Source organism: Hypanus sabinus, chromosome 26 (genome assembly GCF_030144855.1).
Source record: "Hypanus sabinus isolate sHypSab1 chromosome 26, sHypSab1.hap1, whole genome shotgun sequence".
Classification (NCBI taxonomy): Eukaryota; Metazoa; Chordata; class Chondrichthyes; order Myliobatiformes; family Dasyatidae; genus Hypanus; species Hypanus sabinus.
In genome coordinates, this window is record NC_082731.1 from 2,901,902 (window position 1) to 2,920,059 (window position 18,158).

The following is an 18,158-nucleotide window of genomic DNA, read 5'->3' on the forward strand; positions in this document are numbered from 1 at the left end:
ACTGGTACAGTGCACCATCATGAATTCTGTTGTTATGTTTATGCTGGATAGCTGCAAGATCTGTTCAATTAGTCCCCACTCTCATCTACTGTAAGATATAGTAACAGAATTAGGCCATTTACACTAGCCTGCTCTGCCAATCAATCATGGCTGTTTATTTTTCTCACCAACCCAATCCTGCATCCTCCCCATAAACCTTGACTCCCTTACCAATCCTGAACCTCTCAATCTTTGCCCTGAATACACCTTGGGTCGAAGCGACACCAGCAATGAATTCCAAGATGAAGAGATTCCTCATCTCAGTTTTAATGGAATTTCCCTTTATTCAGATCCTAGACTCTCCTACTAATGAAACATCCTTTCCTCAGCCACTTATCTAGGTTTTTCAGTGTCTGATAGAATCCCAATAATTGTATAACTTTCAAACAAAGATGCATCAATAGTGTCTACAGAAGGCCACATCTGTCATCAAAGCTCCCCACCATGCCACCTTCTTGCAGCCACCATTGGGCAGGAAGTACAGAGACCTCAAGTCCCACACCATCAAGTTTGTTAACAACTACAGTACTTGAATAATCAAACAATTACTGAATCACCCCAGAGAATCCTAATCAGTTTAGCAACACTAAGACAACTTTGTTTTGTTTTCTTTTGTTCTGATTAGGATTTCTTGTCAAAAATTGTGTTTAATTTAGATTTAATTTGTTTTTCTTGAAAGTGTTGCTTATGATGCATTGTGCCTGTGATGCTGCTGCAATTTAATTGTACTTCTGCATTTACAATGCACAACTTGAATTTTCACTGATAAGAAAAGATAAAGTAAATTACATTACAGCCAGTTTTGGTTTAAAACTTGTACAGTTTTTAGAAATAGGGAAACAGTGTGAAATGTTGCTGTATCATCGATCGGTGAAGGAACAAGTTACTGTGAGAAATGCTGAGAGGCTTCCAATGATCAGGAAAAAAATGGAGCACTTTAGAATCATGCTCCTATAAACTTAAATTTTTATTCTGAATTTTGCTGAACAAACAAAATTAAGATATGTTAGTAATAAATGTGCACTTTATACCTCTCACCTCAGACAACCTGCAATTCCCCTCTGGAGAACAAATGTATCTTTTTGAAGTAGAAATCCTCAGCATAGAGAGCAGTGTATGATCTCACCCCCAGTGTCATAACTCAAACCTTACCCAGTGGACAGGGTATAGAGACATTCTAAGTGTGTTAAAGGTTAAATGTACAAGCTATGATGTCAGTACAGCGCAGTAATGCTTCCTTCTGAACACCTAATGGTGTCTGCAGGTCAGAAACTTGGAAGTTCAGGATGTCAATGTCTGAGGCAGTGAATGTTGCAGTGACACTGACCCGCTCGTACATTGTAAAGGTCACTGGCTTCCCCGTCATTGTAATCAGACTTTGTAGAAAGCGTTCCCGGAGCAAAGAACGTGATCTCTGCTCCTCCTGAAGGCAGAGACTAGAACAATTGTTTGAAGCTTGAATGGAGGAAGGCGCTAAGGCGTGATAGCGGGCTGATGTTGGGTCAAAACCCCTGCTCTGTCCGTCAGGAGCCCGAGGGAGACGCAGAACCATCACAGGAGAAGCCATTCAGGAAAATGTCTCTGCAAGCAAAACCAGGTATCCAAATTAGATAGACTCAGCACGACAGCACAGAAACTAGTTTGGCCCAAATAGTCCACGTGGCTCTTATTCTGCCCGGTCCCATCGATCTGCACCTGGATCCACAGCTCTCCTTTCCACATCCTCGCCACATCCACCACTTCTGCTGGCAGTTTGTTCCACCCTTTGAGTTTCCCCTCAAATATTTCACTTTTCCCCCTTAACCTATGACCTATAGTTGTAGTCCCACACAACTCAATGGAAAAAACATGCTTATATTTTCCCCATCTATACCCCTCATAATTTTGTATACCCATTTCAAATCTCCCCTTATTAACCTATGACCTGGGGAATAAAAGTTAGATAATTAACTCTGACTTGCATGATTGCTTATAAAATGTAAATTCATAAAGAAATAATAGTAAGCTCCTAAGAATTCTAATTTTAATTTGCATGCTTTCACATCACATGTCCATTTCCCCAGCACACACATTCAATTGAACCCTCCCCTCCAGTACTTATTGTTTCTTTTACATACCAAGGGAATGCACGATCAAAGAGACTACTGGTGCTAGAATCGGAGAAACAAATAAACAACCAGAATACTGTGTCCTGATTCAGGCTACAGATCTGAAATAAACTGACTAGTCCTGTCCCTCCACTGATGCTGTCTGACCCTCTGGATTCCTCCAGCTGGTTGTTTACTGGTTCTGCATGGTTCAGAGTACATTTTCTTTGAACTTCGACCAGCCAAGCCTCCTAAATGACACATTCAGTCATTCCCAAACTGCCATATCCTCTCATTTATCCCCCTCCTCCCATATTCAAACTCTCATGTTTTTCCACAAAATTGTTAAACTGAGAAAACTGCAAGGAACTATATCTATCAAGGCCACGTGCACAACCGAGGGAAATGGAATTTCTCTGGGAGGATGCCAGGCATGCTGGAAATGACAATGCATGCATGAAAGTAAGAGAGATACAACCAAGGTTTGGGCGTAAAACACTGCGGAGTGCAAGACAGAAGAGTGGGAGAGGGGACGGAAGGAGTGAGAAGCTCCCCGGGTCCAAGTCTCGGGAGAGGAGGGTGGAAAGGAGTGAGTGGTTCCCCGGGACTGTCTGGGAAGAGAAGAGTGGGAGAGGGTCGGAAGGAGTGAGAAGCTCCCCGGGTCCAAGTCTCGGGAGAGGAGGGTGGAAAGGGGTGAGTGGTTCCCCGGGACTGAGGTCTGGGAAGAGGAGAGTGGGAGAGGGTCGGAAGGAGTGGGAGAGGGTCGGAAGGAGTGAGAAGCTCCCCGGGTCCAAGTCTCGGGAGAGGAGGGTGGAAAGGAGTGAGTGGTTCCCCGGGACTGTCTGGGAAGAGAAGAGTGGGAGAGGGTCGGAAGGAGTGAGAGAGGGTCGGAAGGAGTGAGAAGCTCCCCGGGTCCAAGTCTCGGGAGAGGAGGGTGGAAAGGGGTGAGTGGTTCCCCGGGACTGAGGTCTGGGAAGAGGAGAGTGGGAGAGGGTCGGAAGGAGTGAGAGAGGGACGGAAGGAGTGAGAAGCTCCCCGGGTCCAAGTCTCGGGAGAGGAGGGTGGAAAGGGGTGAGTGGTTCCCCGGGACTGAGGTCTGGGAAGAGGAGAGTGGGAGAGGGTCGGAAGGAGTGAGAAGCTCCCCGGGTCCAAGTCTCGGGAGAGGAGGGTGGAAAGGGGTGAGTGGTTCCCCGGGACTGAGGTCTGGGAAGAGGAGAGTGGGAGAGGGTCGGAAGGAGTGGGAGAGGGTCGGAAGGAGTGAGAAGCTCCCCGGGTCCAAGTCTCGGGAGAGGAGGGTGGAAAGGGGTGAGTGGTTCCCCGGGACTGAGGTCTGGGAAGAGGAGAGTGGGAGAGGGTCGGAAGGAGTGAGAAGCTCCCCGGGTCCAAGTCTCGGGAGAGGAGGGTGGAAAGGGGTGAGTGGTTCCCCGGGACTGAGGTCTGGGAAGAGGAGAGTGGGAGAGGGTCGGAAGGAGTGAGAAGCTCCCCGGGTCCAAGTCTCGGGAGAGGAGGGTGGAAAGGGGTGAGTGGTTCCCCGGGACTGAGGTCTGGGAAGAGGAGAGTGAGAGAGGGTCGGAAGGAGTGAGAAGCTCCCCGGGTCCAAGTCTCGGGAGAGGAGGGTGGAAAGGAGTGAGTGGTTCCCCGGGACTGAGGTCTGGGAAGAGGAGAGTGGGAGAGGGTCGGAAGGAGTGAGAAGCTCCCCGGGTCCAAGTCTCGGGAGAGGAGGGTGGAAAGGAGTGAGTGGTTCCCCGGGACTGTCTGGGAAGAGGAGAGTGGGAGAGGGTCGGAAGGAGTGAGAAGCTCCCCGGGTCCAAGTCTCGGGAGAGGAGGGTGGAAAGGGGTGAGTGGTTCCCCGGGACTGAGGTCTGGGAAGAGGAGAGTGGGAGAGGGTCGGAAGGAGTGGGAGAGGGACGGAAGGAGTGAGAAGCTCCCCGGGTCCAAGTCTCGGGAGAGGAGGGTGGAAAGGAGTGAGTGGTTCCCCGGGACTGAGGTCTGGGAAGAGGAGAGTGGGAGAGGGTCGGAAGGAGTGAGAAGCTCCCCGGGTCCAAGTCTCGGGAGAGGAGGGTGGAAAGGAGTGAGTGGTTCCCCGGGACTGAGGTCTGGGAAGAGGAGAGTGGGAGACACACAATGGCTGCCCTGCACTACCGTTCCCTCTCCTCACCACCCTCCGGAGACAGGAGTATCATCAAGCCCTTGCCTGCTGCCACTCTCCGAACTTCGATTTGTACTTCAGGGAGCGGGAAACAAGTATCACTGTGATGACTGTCCGCTCTAGTATCAATTGTTTGGTGACAATAAAGTATTTGTCTTCACACTTGGGACTAAAGCAAGACCATCAGGTTCCGCTCTGGTCTGGTCCTGCACCAAACCCAGTCCCCGGAACACGTCTCAGTCAGTGAAACATTCCCCACCCTCTGTTCTCTCGCTCCGTGTCATAAATTTCAAAAAGTAAACTTTATTCGGAATAACACATCAGTATACAGACAAGAGAGGAATTGAATGAACTGACTTCATTACTCACACCCTTCATTCACATAATGAGGAGTAAAAACCTTTACGTTACGGCTCCGTCGAAATGTGCAATGTACAATTGCAATAGTAATTTATAATAATTAGAACAGTTAATGTTATATGGAAATACACTCAAATCAGCATGAGTTAATCGGTCTGGTGGAAGAAGCTGTCCCGGAGCCTGTTGGTCCTGGCTTTTATGCTGTGGTACTGTTTCCGGGTGGTAGCAGCTGGAACAGTTTGTGTTTGGGGTGATTCGGGTCCTTTTTTCACACCTGTCTCTGTATATGTCCTGAATAGTGGGAAGTTCACAACTACAGATGTACTGGGCTGTCTGCACCACTCTCTGCAGAGTCCTGTGATTAAGGGAGGTACAGTTCCCATACCAGGCAGTGATGCACCCAGCCAGGATGCTTTCAGTTGTGCCCCTGTAGAAAGTTCTTTGGATTTGGGGGCCCATACCAAACTTCCTCAACGGACTGAGGTGAAAGAGGTGCTGTTGTGCCTTCTTCACCACAGAACTGGTACGTACAGACTATGTAAGTTTATGCCCAGGAACTTAAAGCTGTTCACTATCTCAACCCCAGATCCATTGATGTTAATGGGGGTTAGCCTATCTCCGTTCCTCCTGTAATCCACAACCAGCTCCTTTGTATTTGCGACGTTGAGGGAGAGGTTGTTTTTTTGACACCACTGTGTCAGGGTGATGATTTCTTCCCTGTAGGCCACCTCGTTATTGTTTGAGATTAGGCCACTCAATGTAGTGTCCTCAGCAAATTTAATTAGCAGATTGGAGCTGTGGGTGGTGATACAGTCATGGGTATACAGGGAGTAAAGGAGGAGACTCAGTACGCAGTCCTGTATTGAGAGTCAGAGGGTTGGAGGTGACCAACTGACAGCGATCTGACAGGAGGTCCAGGATCCAGCTGCACAAAGCAGGTCAAGGTCGTGGTTTCTGAAGTTCCTGTCGGGCCTGCATGGAATTATGTATTGAATGCTGAACTGTGGTCCAAGAACAGCATTCTCACATAATCATCCTTCTTCTCCAGATGTGTAAGGGTGGTGTGCAGAGCTGTGGCTATTGCGACATCTGTTGATCGGTTGTGTTGGTAGGTGAATTGTAGGGGGCCCAGTGTGGGTGGTAGTGTGCTGCCGATGTAATCCTTGACCAGCCTCTCAAAGCATTTGCTTTTTATTGAGGGGAGTGCGACGGGACACCAGTCGTTCAGACATGTTACCCGGGTCTTTTTTGGTACAGGGACAATGGTGGAGGAGGAGGCAAAGTGAGAGTGGTTGCCACCCACTTCAACTCTGCTTCACATTCCCATTGGGATATGTCCATACATGGCCTCCTCTACTGCCATGATGAGGCCAAACTCAGGCTGGAGGAGCAACACCTCATATACCCTCTGGGTAGTCTCCAGCCCCTTGGTATGAACATTGAATTCTCCAACTTCCGGTAGTTCCCTCCCCCTCCTTACCCCATCCCAGTTTCTCTCTGCCTCCTCCTCCAGCTGCCTATCACCTCTCTCATGATTCTGCTTTCTTCTACTACACATATTGCTTTCTCCTTACATTCCTTCTTCAACTTTCCTGCCCCTCCCCCACCCCTTGTTCTTTCCTCTGATTGGTTTTTCACCTGGCACCTACCAGCCTTCTCCTTCCCACCTTCTCCTCACCCTTTTATAGGGCCCCGCCACCTCCCTCTTCAGTCCTGACGAAGGATCTCGGCCCAAAACGTTGACTACTTGTTTCCACAGATGCTGCCTGACTTGCTGAGTTCCTCCAGCTTGTTGTACGTATTGCTTTGACCCTAACATCTGCAGTGTACTTTGTGGTGGTGAATTTGTGGAATTTGTTACCACATGCAGCTGTGGAGGCCAGGGTGTATTTAAGGTAGAGATTGATATGTTCTTGATTGGACGTGGAATCAAAGGTTACGGGGAGAAGGCTGGGAACTGGGGTTGAGGAGGAGAAAAAAAAGGATCAGCCATGATTAAATGGTGGAGCAAACTCAATGGGCCAAATGACCTAATTCTGCTCCTATGTCCTATGGACTATGGTGTTAAGCTTCATGAACTTGATGGTTGAAGGATAATAACAGTTCCCAAACCTGGTGGTGTGGGTCCTGAGGTCCCTGTACTTCCTGGTAGTAGTGCGAGAAGAGAGCATGGCCTGGATGGTGGGGGTTCTTGATGATGGAGACTGCTTTCTTGCTACAGTGCTCCTTGTAAATGTGCTCAATGGAGAGAGAGCTTTTCCTGTGATGGACTGGGCTGTGTCCACCACTTTCTGTAGACTATTCTGTACCTGAGCATTATCCGATATCAGGGTGTGATCCAATCGCTGAAGATGCTCTCTAATGTGCATCTATAGAAGTTGTGAAAGTTTTAGGTGACTTCCCAAATCTACACAAACTTGTAAGAAAGCAGAGGGCTGTCACCTCTCATTTGTGCTGGCTCATGTCCTGGTCCCAGGACAGATCATCTGAAATGCTAATGGCAAAGAATGTAAAGTTGCTGCCCCTGTCTACCTCTGATCCCCCAATGAGGGCTGTTGATGGACTTCCGGCTTCTTCCTCCTGTCGTCGATTATCAGCTCTTTGGTTTTGCTGGGTGAGAGGTTGCTGTTGCCGTACCATTAAACCAGATTTTCAATCTCCCTCCGAAATGCTGATCCATCACCATCTTTGATTACAACAGTTGAATTTTAGGCAACATTTTTAATGTAGCAGAGGGGGTCAGGCCACTTAATAAGACATTCACAAATAAGTATTTTGATACCAAACTATTAAGGACAGATGAGATCCTGCTGATGTTTGAAATCCAGAGCAATGCATACAAAATGCTGGAGGAGCTCAGCAGGTCAGGCAGGATCTATGGAGAGGAACAAACAGTTGATGTTTCAGGCCCAGACCTTTCGAGCAACATTACAGGGAAGACTGAGGTGGGGAGGAGGGAGATTCAGTCAGGAAATTCTATGGCCTGTATACACGTCCACTGATAAGGCAGCCAATGAGGTTGAAGTTTCAGTGTGATCATTAAAATTCACATTGTATGTTACTGTGCTGCATATATATGAAGTTCAAATTTGTTTGTACTTATATTGCAGATCTGCATGGCTGCCATTTTTCTCATCTATTAGTGGGACCTCTTTTGTGAATTCTTGGTCACCAAGTGCATTTTGTGCCTCATGTTTTTTTTCTGCATCTTTCTTTCTTATTCATGTCATAGGATTCCCATAGCTGAAAATCTTGGTTTGGGACAATATTGTAATCAGCTAGACCAGGTCACAGTAGCCCGGGACACCTTGTCATTCAAACATTACATCACATGCCTTCCACCACCCTGAATTACATCACATACATCCAATGCTGGTGTCAGTAAATAAAGAGAAAATACTGCAAGTAGGCAACAATCGGCAAAACATCTGTGAACATGCTACAAGTATAGAGGACAGACAAGAGACTGCAGAAACTCAGCAGGTCGAGCAGTATTTATAGAATCCCAAAGACTGCAAGTACATGTTCTCACATCAGAACCAATGACAAACAAGAGCAAATCTGCATATGCTAGAAACACAAAATGCTGGAGGAACTCAGCAGGCCAGGCAGCATCAGTGGAAAAGAATGAAGAGTTACCGCTCAGCAAGACCAATAAAGTTGATTTAATTGGGTCTGCCGTGAGGGATTTTGGGCGATGTAGTTTATTGACCGCACCATTACCCGTAAGGCATGCGTAGTGCGACGAGCCTGCCGTTTGCGCATTGTGATGATGCAAGCTAAGTGATGTATGCGTGGTGCCGCTGAGGCCGAGTTCGGTGTGAGTTGTGCTCTAGGCCCCGAAATGGCAGCGGCTGGGCCGGCCGCTGATAGCGGCTCCTCCCGCCGTTGCCTCGCCACACAATACTTCAATGAGGAAGAGAATAATGCGATCGAGAGTCTGACAACCAGTGAGAGGGTGAGGAGGCAGAGGGTTGAGGGCCGTGGCCGGATGGGTTGGTATGTGGTAATGGAAAAGGATGGGATGAATTGATTAGGGATCTTGAGATGGTAAGTGGCTCGAAGTTGCAAGAATGGAGCTCAGGGGAAAGAAATTGACGAGAAGTTTGGATTCAGCTGGTGCAAAGAGGGTGGGGTGACAGGGATGAAGAGGGTGGGAGTTTGATGCAGTGGATGGGAGAGGGGGGCGGGGGGCGAATTATGTGGCATAAGTGAAATGTCAAGTCTTGTAATATTTCACCCCTACGTCAATCTGTCGCCTAATCCCCTTCTCAAAGTCTTCTTTGGTACAGTGTGGTCATAAAACAAGATCCTTTGACCCATGATGTGCTGAATAAATTAAATTAATCCCTTCTGGCTGCACGTGATCAATGTTCTTTTAACGAGGGCGCATAAATCTATAAATATATAATATAAAATTTGAAAAATCAACAAGGCAGCTAAAAAGCCATAAGGAGGGAAAAGATGAAAGGTGTGCTAGTCAGTAATATTAAAGAGGATACCAAAGATTCTTTCAGATATATATAAAAAGTAAAGAAGAGAGTAGTTGTTGGACAACTGGAAAATGACGCTGGAGAGAAAGTTATGGGAGGGAAAGGAATTGTGGGCAAACAAAATAATTATTTTGCATCGGTCTTCCCTATGGAAGACACTAGCAGTATGCTGGAAGATTGAGAGTGTCAGGGTTTGGAAGTGAGTACAATTGCTAATACTAAGGAGAAGGTGCTTGGGAATGTAAGAGGTTTGTAGGTAGCTAAATCACCTGGACCAGATGAACAACAGTCCAGGACTCTGAAAGAGGTAGCTGCAGAGATTGTGGAAGCATTAGTTATGATCTTTCAAGAATCACTAGATTCTAGGATGGTTCCAGAGGACTGGAAAATTGTGTCTCCACTCTTCAAGAAGGGGAGGAGGCAGAAGAAAGGAAATTATAGGCCAGTGATACTGACCTCAGTGGCTGGGAAGATGTTGGAGGCAATTGTTATGGATGTAATTTCGGGGTACTTGGAGGCACATGGTAAAGTAGGCCAAAATCAGTATGGATGGAGGCTTTTCCTCAGGGCTGAAATGGTTGCCACAAGAAGACACAGGTTTAAGGTGCTGGGGAGTAGGTACAGAGCAGATGTCAGGGGTAAGTTTTTTACTCTGAGTGCGTGGGATGGGCTGCTGGCAATAGTGGTGGAGGCGGATACGATAGGGTCTTTTAAGAGACTTTTGGATAGGTACATGGAGTTTAGAAAAATAGAGGGTTATGGGTAAGCCTAGTAATTTTTAAGGTAGGGACATGTTTGGCACGACATTGTGGGCCAAATGGTCTGTGTGTTGTAGGTTTTCTATGTTTCTATGGTTTCCTTAAGGGGAAATTTGCCTGACAAATCTTTTAGAATTCTTTGAGGAAATAATAAGCAGGATCGACCAAGGGCAATCAGTGGATGTTGTGTTCTTTGTATTTTCAGAATGCATTTGACAAGGTTCCGCACATGAGGCTGGTTAACGAGATAAGAGCCCATGATATTACAGGAAAGATATTTGCATGGGTAGAGCATTGGGAGGCAGCAAAGGGTGGGAATAATGGGAGCCATTTCTAGTTGGTTGTTGGTGACTAGTATGGTTCCACAGAGGTCTGTGTTGGGACTGTTTCTTTTTTCATTGTATGTCAATGATTTGGATGAGCGAATTGATGCTTTTGTGGCCAAGTCTGCGGATGATATGAAGATAGGTCGTGGGGCTGGTAGTGTTAAGGAAGCAGGGAGGTTATAGAAGGATTTGGACAGATTAGGAGAATGGACAAAGAAGTGGCAGATGGAATACAGTGTCAGGCAGTGTATGGTCATCCATTTTGGTAGAAGAATGAAAGGGTTGACTATTTTCTAATTGGAGAGAAAGTTCAAAAATCGGAGGTGCAAATAGACTTGGGGTCCTGCGGGATTCCACAAAGATTAATTTGCAGTTAGAGTTGGTGTTAAGGAAGGTAAATGTGATATTAGCATTCATTTTGAGAGGACTGGAACATAAAAGCAAGGATATAATGTTGAGGGTTTATACAGCACTGGTGAGGTATTGTGAGCAGTTTTGGGACCCTTATTTAAGAAAGGATGTGCTGACATTGGAGAGGGTTCAGAGTAGGTTCACGACAATGTTTCTGGGAATAAAAGGCTTATCATATGAGGAGTGATTGATGATTCTGGACCTTTATTCGCTGGAATTCAGAACAGTGGGGGAGGGTGGCTCTTTGAAAGCTATCGGATATTGAAAGGCCTGGATAGAGTGGATCTGAAGAGGATGTTTCCTATGATGGGGGAGTCCAGGACCAGTGGTCGCAATCTCAGAATAGAGGGACATCCATTTAGAACAAAGTTGAGAAGGACTTTCTTTAGCCAGAGAGTTGTGAGTGAATGCAATTCTTTGCCACAACCAGCTATGGACGCCAGGTCATTGGGTGTATTTAAGGTGGACGTGAATAAATTCTTGATTATACCAGGCATGAAAGGTTACAGGGAGAAGCCAGGAGAATGGAGTTGAGAGGGAAATGGATCAGCCATAGTAGAACAGACTCGATGGGCTGGATGGCCTCTTTGTGTTCTTATTTCTTATGTCTTACACTCTGCATTTATTTCTGTATCTACAAAAAAAAATGTAGTTATACAGTAGTTAGAGAGTGTTTATTAACACTGCTGTTTGAGATGAGCTAAATCCCATGACTGGTCTCACAGTAAGCAGCATTGTCAGCAAAGAGAAGAGCCCAATTAAAGAACTGAGAAAACAGAACCCTTTTCAGCATCTTAACTAATTATCCCTCATCTTCTTTGCTGCATGTGTGAAAGATGTACTCTGGATTCTGGTTAGTTGGGGCAGCTGCTTACTTGGGACAACTCTTGAAGAAAAAGTAATTGGGGCAGGATATGGTGCTGAACAATTTCTAACTAGCGTCAGTTGTGTGGTTTTGAGATACTACATTGTGCTTCGAGCGAACGGTTTTTAAGTAGCATCAGTTGCATGTATTTGCAGTTGCAGTGATCTGTTTTCACTGATAGTTGGTGAGAAATAAGCAGAAAGACAAGTCACAACTATTTTGCTCACTGCAGTTTCAAGTATTCAGGGTTAGAGATGCAAGGAACGGTCAGGAGTGAAAATGAATTATTTCACTACTTCAGCAAGTTAGGAACTACAAAGAGTGTAAAGTTGTTGCCAATTATGAATGTTGGAATGAAAATGAAGATTTGGCGGATGTAATCATTGAAAACATTGTATGAAGGCAGTCCATTATCTACAAGAGATGTCTGATTTTGTTCATGTACAGCATACACTGGATGAATTTCTCCATCATTGATAACTCTGAAACTTGGGTTAGTTGGGGAAGCTGCTTAACTGGGCCAAAATGTACCGGTTCCCAATGTGTCCCAATTACCTGGAATCCATTGTATATACTGTATAAACAACTCATAATATGAATGAAAATGTGGATGGGTAGGTTTCTAAGTTTTCAGATGATATGAAGATTGGTGGTAATGTGGATGGTGTGGAAAAAATGGTGTACTGAGTTGCTGATCTGGGCTGGGAACTGGCAGATCAGTGAGGTGTTGCAAGTGTAAATTACAATACTCTTGATGGAAGGAGTCTTAAAAATGTTGATGTACAAAAGAATCTTGGAGTCCTCGTCCATAATCCCCAGAGTGGCAAAGAAGGCTTATGGTATGTTGAGGGATTGAGTTTAAGTGTTGGAGCTCTTATAAAACTAGTTAAGTTGCACATTGGAGTATGGCATTCAGTTGTCACTGACACATGTTAGGAAGAATGTAGAGGCTTTGGAGAGGATGCAGAAGAGGTTTTCTAGATACTGCGTGGATTGAGGAGAGGTGAGACAAACTTTGATTGTTTTCTCTGGAGTGGTGCAGGTTGAGGGGAAGACCTGATAGTTTAGATTATGAGACGCATAGATAGACAACTCTCTCTCGGGGTTAAAGTGTCTAATACTGGAGGACATTAAGGAGACAGGAGGTAAATTCATGGGAGATGCGTGGATGATTTTTTTCTGCTCCCTCTCTCTTTATCTCCCCCACCTGCTTCTCCCCTACACCAATGAGGAAAGAGGCCAGAGTGGGGAATGGACCGGGTTTTCCTAAAGGGAGAGATCAGTGTTCATGCCTTTATGCAAGTTTATGTATCCTGACCTCAGCCTGACACTTATTATTATAGTTATTTTTGAATTGCAAGTAATATTTCTGTTATCTGTTGATAAAATTGGGGAATAATCAATAGACTTTTTATTTTACAGGTTGTGGATCTACTGAATCAGGCTGCTCTCATTGTTACCGACAACAAAATCACAATTCTCAAACAGGTCAGTAAATCAGGAGAGACTACAAAGCAGGTTTTTATTTTAACTGATTTTATAGTGTGCATCTAAACACAATCCAAATGTATCACTGGCACCAGTTGACCTGCCATCAAGGATGTATATACAGGAAGGTCAGTAGCATCATGAAGGATCCCAACAATCATGCTCAAAATCAGGTTTATTATCATTGGCATGTGACGTGAAATTTGTTAACTTATCAGCATTAGTTCAATGTAATACATAATCTAAAAGAGAATGATAATAATAAACAAGTAGGTAGTGAGGTGGTGTCCAAGGATTCAATGTTCATTTAGGAATCGGATGGCAGAGGGGAAGAAGCTGTTCCTGAATTGCTGAGTGTGAACCTTCAGGCTTCTGTACCTCCTACCTGATGGTAACAGTCAGAAAAGGGCATGCCCTGGGTGCTGGAGGTCCTTACTAATGGACGCTGACTTTCTGAGACACCGCTCCCTAAAGATGTCCTGGGTACTTTGTAGGCTAGTACCCAAGATGGAGCTGACTAGATTTACAACCTTCTGTAGCATCTTTCGGTCCTGTGCAGTAGCCCCTTCCCTCTCTAATAACTTAATTGATATGTTGGGACAAGGTTAGGTCCTCAGAGATCTTGACACCCAGGAACTTGAAATAGCTGACTCTCTCCACTTCTGCACTCTCTATGAGGATTCCTTCGTCTTACCCTTCCTGAAGTCCACAATCAGCTCTTTCGTCTTACTGATGTTGAGTGCCAGGTTGTTGCTGCAGCACCACTCCACTAGTTGGCATATCTCACTCCTGTACACCCTCTTGTCACCACCTGAGATTCTACTAACAATGGTTGTATCGTCATCAAATTTATAGATGGTATTTGAGCTATGCCTAGCCACATTGTCATGTGTTTATAGAGAGTAGAGCAGTGGGTTAAGTACATACCCCTGAGGTGCACCAGTGTTGATCATCAGCGAGGAGGATAGGTTATCACCAATCCACACAGACTGTGGTCTTCCAGTTAGGAAGTCGAGGATCCAATTGCAGAGGGAGGTACAGAGGCTCAGGTTCTGCAACTTCTCAATCAGGATTGTGTGAATGATGGTATTAAATGCTGAGCTATAGTCAATGAACAACATCCTGACGTAGGTATTTGTGTTGTCCACGTGGGCTAAAGCCATGTGGAGAGCCATTGAGATTCCGTCTGCCATTAATCTATTGTGGCAATAGGCAAATTGCAACGGCTCCAGATCCTTGCTGAAGCAGGAGTTCATTCTATTCATGACCAACCTCTCAAAGCATTGCATCATTGTAGATGTGAGTGCTATCGGGTGATAGTTTTTAAGGCAGCCCACTTTATTCTTCTTAGGGACTGGTATAATTGTTGCCTTTTTGAAGCAAATGGGAACTTCAGCCTGTAGCAGTGAGAGGTTGAAAATGTCCTTGAATACTCCCTATAGTTGGTTGGCACAGGTTTTCAGAGCCTTACCAGGTACTCCATCAGGATCTTCTGCCTTGCGAGGGTTCACTCTCTTTAAAGACAGTCTAACATCAGCCTCTGAGACAGAGATCACAGAGTAATCAGGTGCAGTAGGGATCTTCTCAGCTGTTGTGATGCCCCCTTCAAAGCGGGCATAGTGGTGTTGAGTTCATGGTCTGTTTGACCCACTTCTCACTCCCATCAGGGAGGAGGTGACACAGCATCCATGCCAAGACCAGCAGACTCATTAATGTTACTTTCCACAAGCAGTACTTTTGATCAGTACCTCAACCCACTGACCCACACCCTCAACCTCCACTACTTTATTACTTCCTGTCATTCATATGTACATACACTACTGTCAGTCATATGTACATAAATTCAATCTATGTCTATAAGCAATCTTGTATATTTGTATTTATTGTGGCATTATTATTATTGTGCTGTTTGTCTTATTTTGGTTTGTTTGGACTGCTTCCAGAGTAACAATTCTTTACACTTGTGTATTGGAAATGATATTAAATAATCTTGAATCCCTTGGTGTTGCTTGTTTAATAATATGCTGCTTTCCAAAGCAGTTGTGATACTGCACATTATTTAACAGAGGTGGTTTGTTAGACTTGTCTCTTTAACATTGCTTACTACTTACCAGATGTATAATCACAATTAATTTAACATTGCCGTACACAATGAGGTTAGGATAGATTCTGGTCATTGAAATAGGTTTTAGTGTTTCTTGAAGAAAGAGTGGCTGAGATTATAGAGGGAATTTTTTAAATCAAGATGCTCTGGAATCCTGAACAGTAAGTTAGTGCAATTTTTTGAGGAAATTACAAGTAGGCTAGACAAGGGAGATGTAGTGGATGTTGTGTATTTGGATTTTCAGAAGGCCTTTGATAAGGTGCCGCACATGAGGCTGCTAAACAAGATAAGAGCCCATGGAATTACGGGGAAGTTACATACATGGATTGGTTGATTGGCTGGAAACAGAGAGTGGGAATAAAGGGATCCCATTCTGGTTGGCTGCCGGTTACCAGTGGTGTTCCACAGGGGTCCATGTTGGGGCCGCTTCTTTTTACTTTGTATATCAACGATTTGGATTATGGAATAGATGGCTTTGTGGCCAAGTTTGCTGATGATACAAAGATAGGTGGAGGGGCCGGTAGTGCTGAGGAAACAGAGAGTCTGCAGAGAGTCTTGGATAGATTGGAGGAATGGGCAAAGAAGTGGCAAATGAATTACAATGTCGGAAAGTGTACGGTCATGCACTTTGGTAGAAGAAATAAAAGGGCAGACTATTATTTAAATGGGGAGAGAATTCAAAATTCTGAGATGCAACGGGAGTTGGGAGTCCTCGTGCAGGATACCCTTAAGGTTAACCTCCAGGTTGAGTCAGTAGTGAAGAAGGCGAATGCAATGTTGGCATTCATTTCTAGAGGAGTAGAGTATAGGAGCAGGGATGTGATGTTGAGGTTCTATAAGGCACTGGTAAGACCTCACTTGGAATACTGTGAGCGGTTTTGGGCTCCTTATTTCAAGTCAAGTCAAGTCAACTTTTATTGTCATTTCAACCAAACCTGCTGCTACAGTGCATAGTAAAAATGAGACAACGTTTTTCAGGACCATGGTGTTACATGACACAGTACAAAAAACTAGACTGAACTACGTAATAAAAAACAGAGAAAGCTGCACTGGACTACAGACCTACACTGGACTGCATAAAGCGCATAAAAACAGTGCAGGCATTACAATAAATAATAAACAGGACAGTAGGGCAAGGTGTCAGTCCAGGCTTTGGGCATTGAGGAGTCTGATAGCTTGGGGGAAGAAACTGTTACATAGTCTGGTTGTGAGAGCCCAAATGCTTTGGAGCCTTTTCCCAGATGGCAGGAGGGAGAAGAGATTGTATGAGGGGTGCATGGGGTCCTTCATAATGCTGTTTTCTTTGCGTATGCAGCATGTAGTGTAAATGTTGGTGATAGCAGGAAGTGTGATCCGAGATGATGCAATTTCCAAACCAGGCAGTGATACAGCTGCTCAGGATGCTCTCAATACAACCCCTGTAGAATGTGATGAGGATGTGCTGACGTTGGTGAGGGTTCAGAGAAGATTTACTAAATGATTCCGGGAATGAGAGGGTTAACATATGAGGAACGTTTGACCGCTCTTGGACTGTACTCCTTGGAGTTTAGAAGAATGAGGGGGGACCTCATAGAAACATTTCGAATGTTGAAAGGCATGGACAGAGTGGATGTGGCAAAGTTGTTTAGTCTAATATGAGAGGGCATGACTTGAGGATTGCAGGACCCCCATTCAGAACAGAGATGTGAAAAAAAAAATTTATTCAGAGGGTGGTGAATCTATGGAATTTGTTGCCACGGGTGGCAGTGGATTTAAGGCAGAGATTGATAGGTATCTGAGTAGTCAGGCTATCAGGTTATGGTGAGAAGGCGAGGGAATGGGACTAAAGGGGAGATAGGCTCAGCTCATGATGAAATGGCAGAGTGGACTCGATAGGCCAAATGGCCAACTTCTGCTCCTTTGTCTTATGGTCTTCAGGATTAGAGCAGCAAAGGAGAGAGTCCATGGAGGGATTTGAAAGCAAGGCTGAAAATTTAAAAAACTGTTTAACCAAGCAAGGTTGAACAGCTAGCATAATTTGATTTTGAATGAAATTGGAGCTCATGAAATTGGGCTTTTAGTTTATTGATGACAGTGCAAGCAGCAAGTAGACATCACCAGTTCAGTTACATCAGGCAGCAGGTAGACATCACCAGCTCAGTTCCATCAGGCAGCAGGTAGACATCACCAGCTCAGTTACATCAGGCAGCAGGTAGACATCACCAGCTCAGTTACATCAGGCAGCAGGTAGACATCACCAGCTCAGTTACATCAGGCAGCAGGTAGACATCACCAGCTCAGTTACATCAGGCAGCAGGTAGACATCACCAGCTCAGTTCCATCAGGCAGCAGGTAGACATCACCAGCTCAGTTACATCAGGCAGCAGGTAGACATCACCAGCTCAGTTACATCAGGCAGCAGGTAGACATCACTATTATTAATAAAAACGCTGGAAACGGGAACTAAGTTTCATGGTTCTTTACTGGTATAGTCCGAACTTGACACACACATAAAGATCAATACGTGTCTAATAGCACAAGCAACGATGTGTTACTACAACATAAAGTAGTCCCATATTATAATGTAGGCTCTACGGTACACTCCTCCTCTTTTATTTTTATTGTGTATCAACTTTTTTTTTACAGGGGCACTATGCTAAGCAAATATGTTTACCCTTAACATACAAACACCTACCATTTGTTTACAAATTACAACGAAGTAACTTAATAATATCAAATTATAACAAGCCTTTTTCTTTTTTTATTACTTTTGGTCTGAGACCAATTTAGAACTCAAGTCACTGGGGAGGGTGGGGGGGTCTTCTCTGCCTCTCCAGGTAATGTCTGTCCTGAAACGTTTGCTTTGGGAAATCAGTCTCCACAGGTACATCAGGTGGGTCATCAGCACTGATGACAGGCTTATCTGTAGATGAGACTGATGCTGTCACCTCAGGAGTGTTTGCTTCCATGTTGGGGAATCCAGGCAACGTGTTGTTGTGTTTTTCACCTGAGCATCCAGGATTTAGTCCACATGACGTCTCCATACGTTCTCCCCCACCTCCACTGAATACATCAGGGACCCGTCTATGGCAGAAATTG

The 18,158-nt window shown here is 45.1% G+C and overlaps 2 protein-coding genes across 5 annotated transcripts in view; one reads left to right on the forward strand and one right to left on the reverse strand.

Moving 5' to 3' along the window:
* Positions 1–955: 955 nt before the first annotated feature.
* Positions 956–4,481, reverse strand: gemin7 (gem (nuclear organelle) associated protein 7). 2 transcript variants are annotated; one of them, XM_059951385.1, is made up of 2 exons: positions 4,321–4,481; positions 956–1,620 (listed from the first exon to the last, which is right to left on the reverse strand). In XM_059951385.1, the coding sequence occupies exon 2, from the start codon at positions 1,604–1,606 to the stop codon at positions 1,226–1,228; it is 381 nt and encodes a 126-aa protein (XP_059807368.1). In that variant the 5' UTR covers positions 1,607–1,620; positions 4,321–4,481; the 3' UTR covers positions 956–1,225. The 2 variants fall into 2 exon arrangements, with proteins under 2 accessions (XP_059807368.1, XP_059807371.1); XM_059951388.1 differs by lacking the exon at positions 4,321–4,481 and adding an exon at positions 2,157–2,307.
* sympk (symplekin) overlaps positions 2,414–18,158 on the forward strand; it is a 117,063-nt gene continuing 101,318 nt past the window's right edge. For 2 of the 3 annotated variants that reach the window (XM_059951380.1, XM_059951381.1), the window contains exons 1-2: positions 8,409–8,593; positions 12,911–12,976. In XM_059951380.1, the coding sequence (XP_059807363.1) occupies positions 8,426–8,593; positions 12,911–12,976 (234 nt within the window). In that variant the 5' untranslated portion in view covers positions 8,409–8,425. Of the gene's footprint in view, positions 2,589–8,408; positions 8,594–12,910; positions 12,977–18,158 lie in introns of those variants that run through there. The other variant, XM_059951382.1, reaches the window with a different exon arrangement.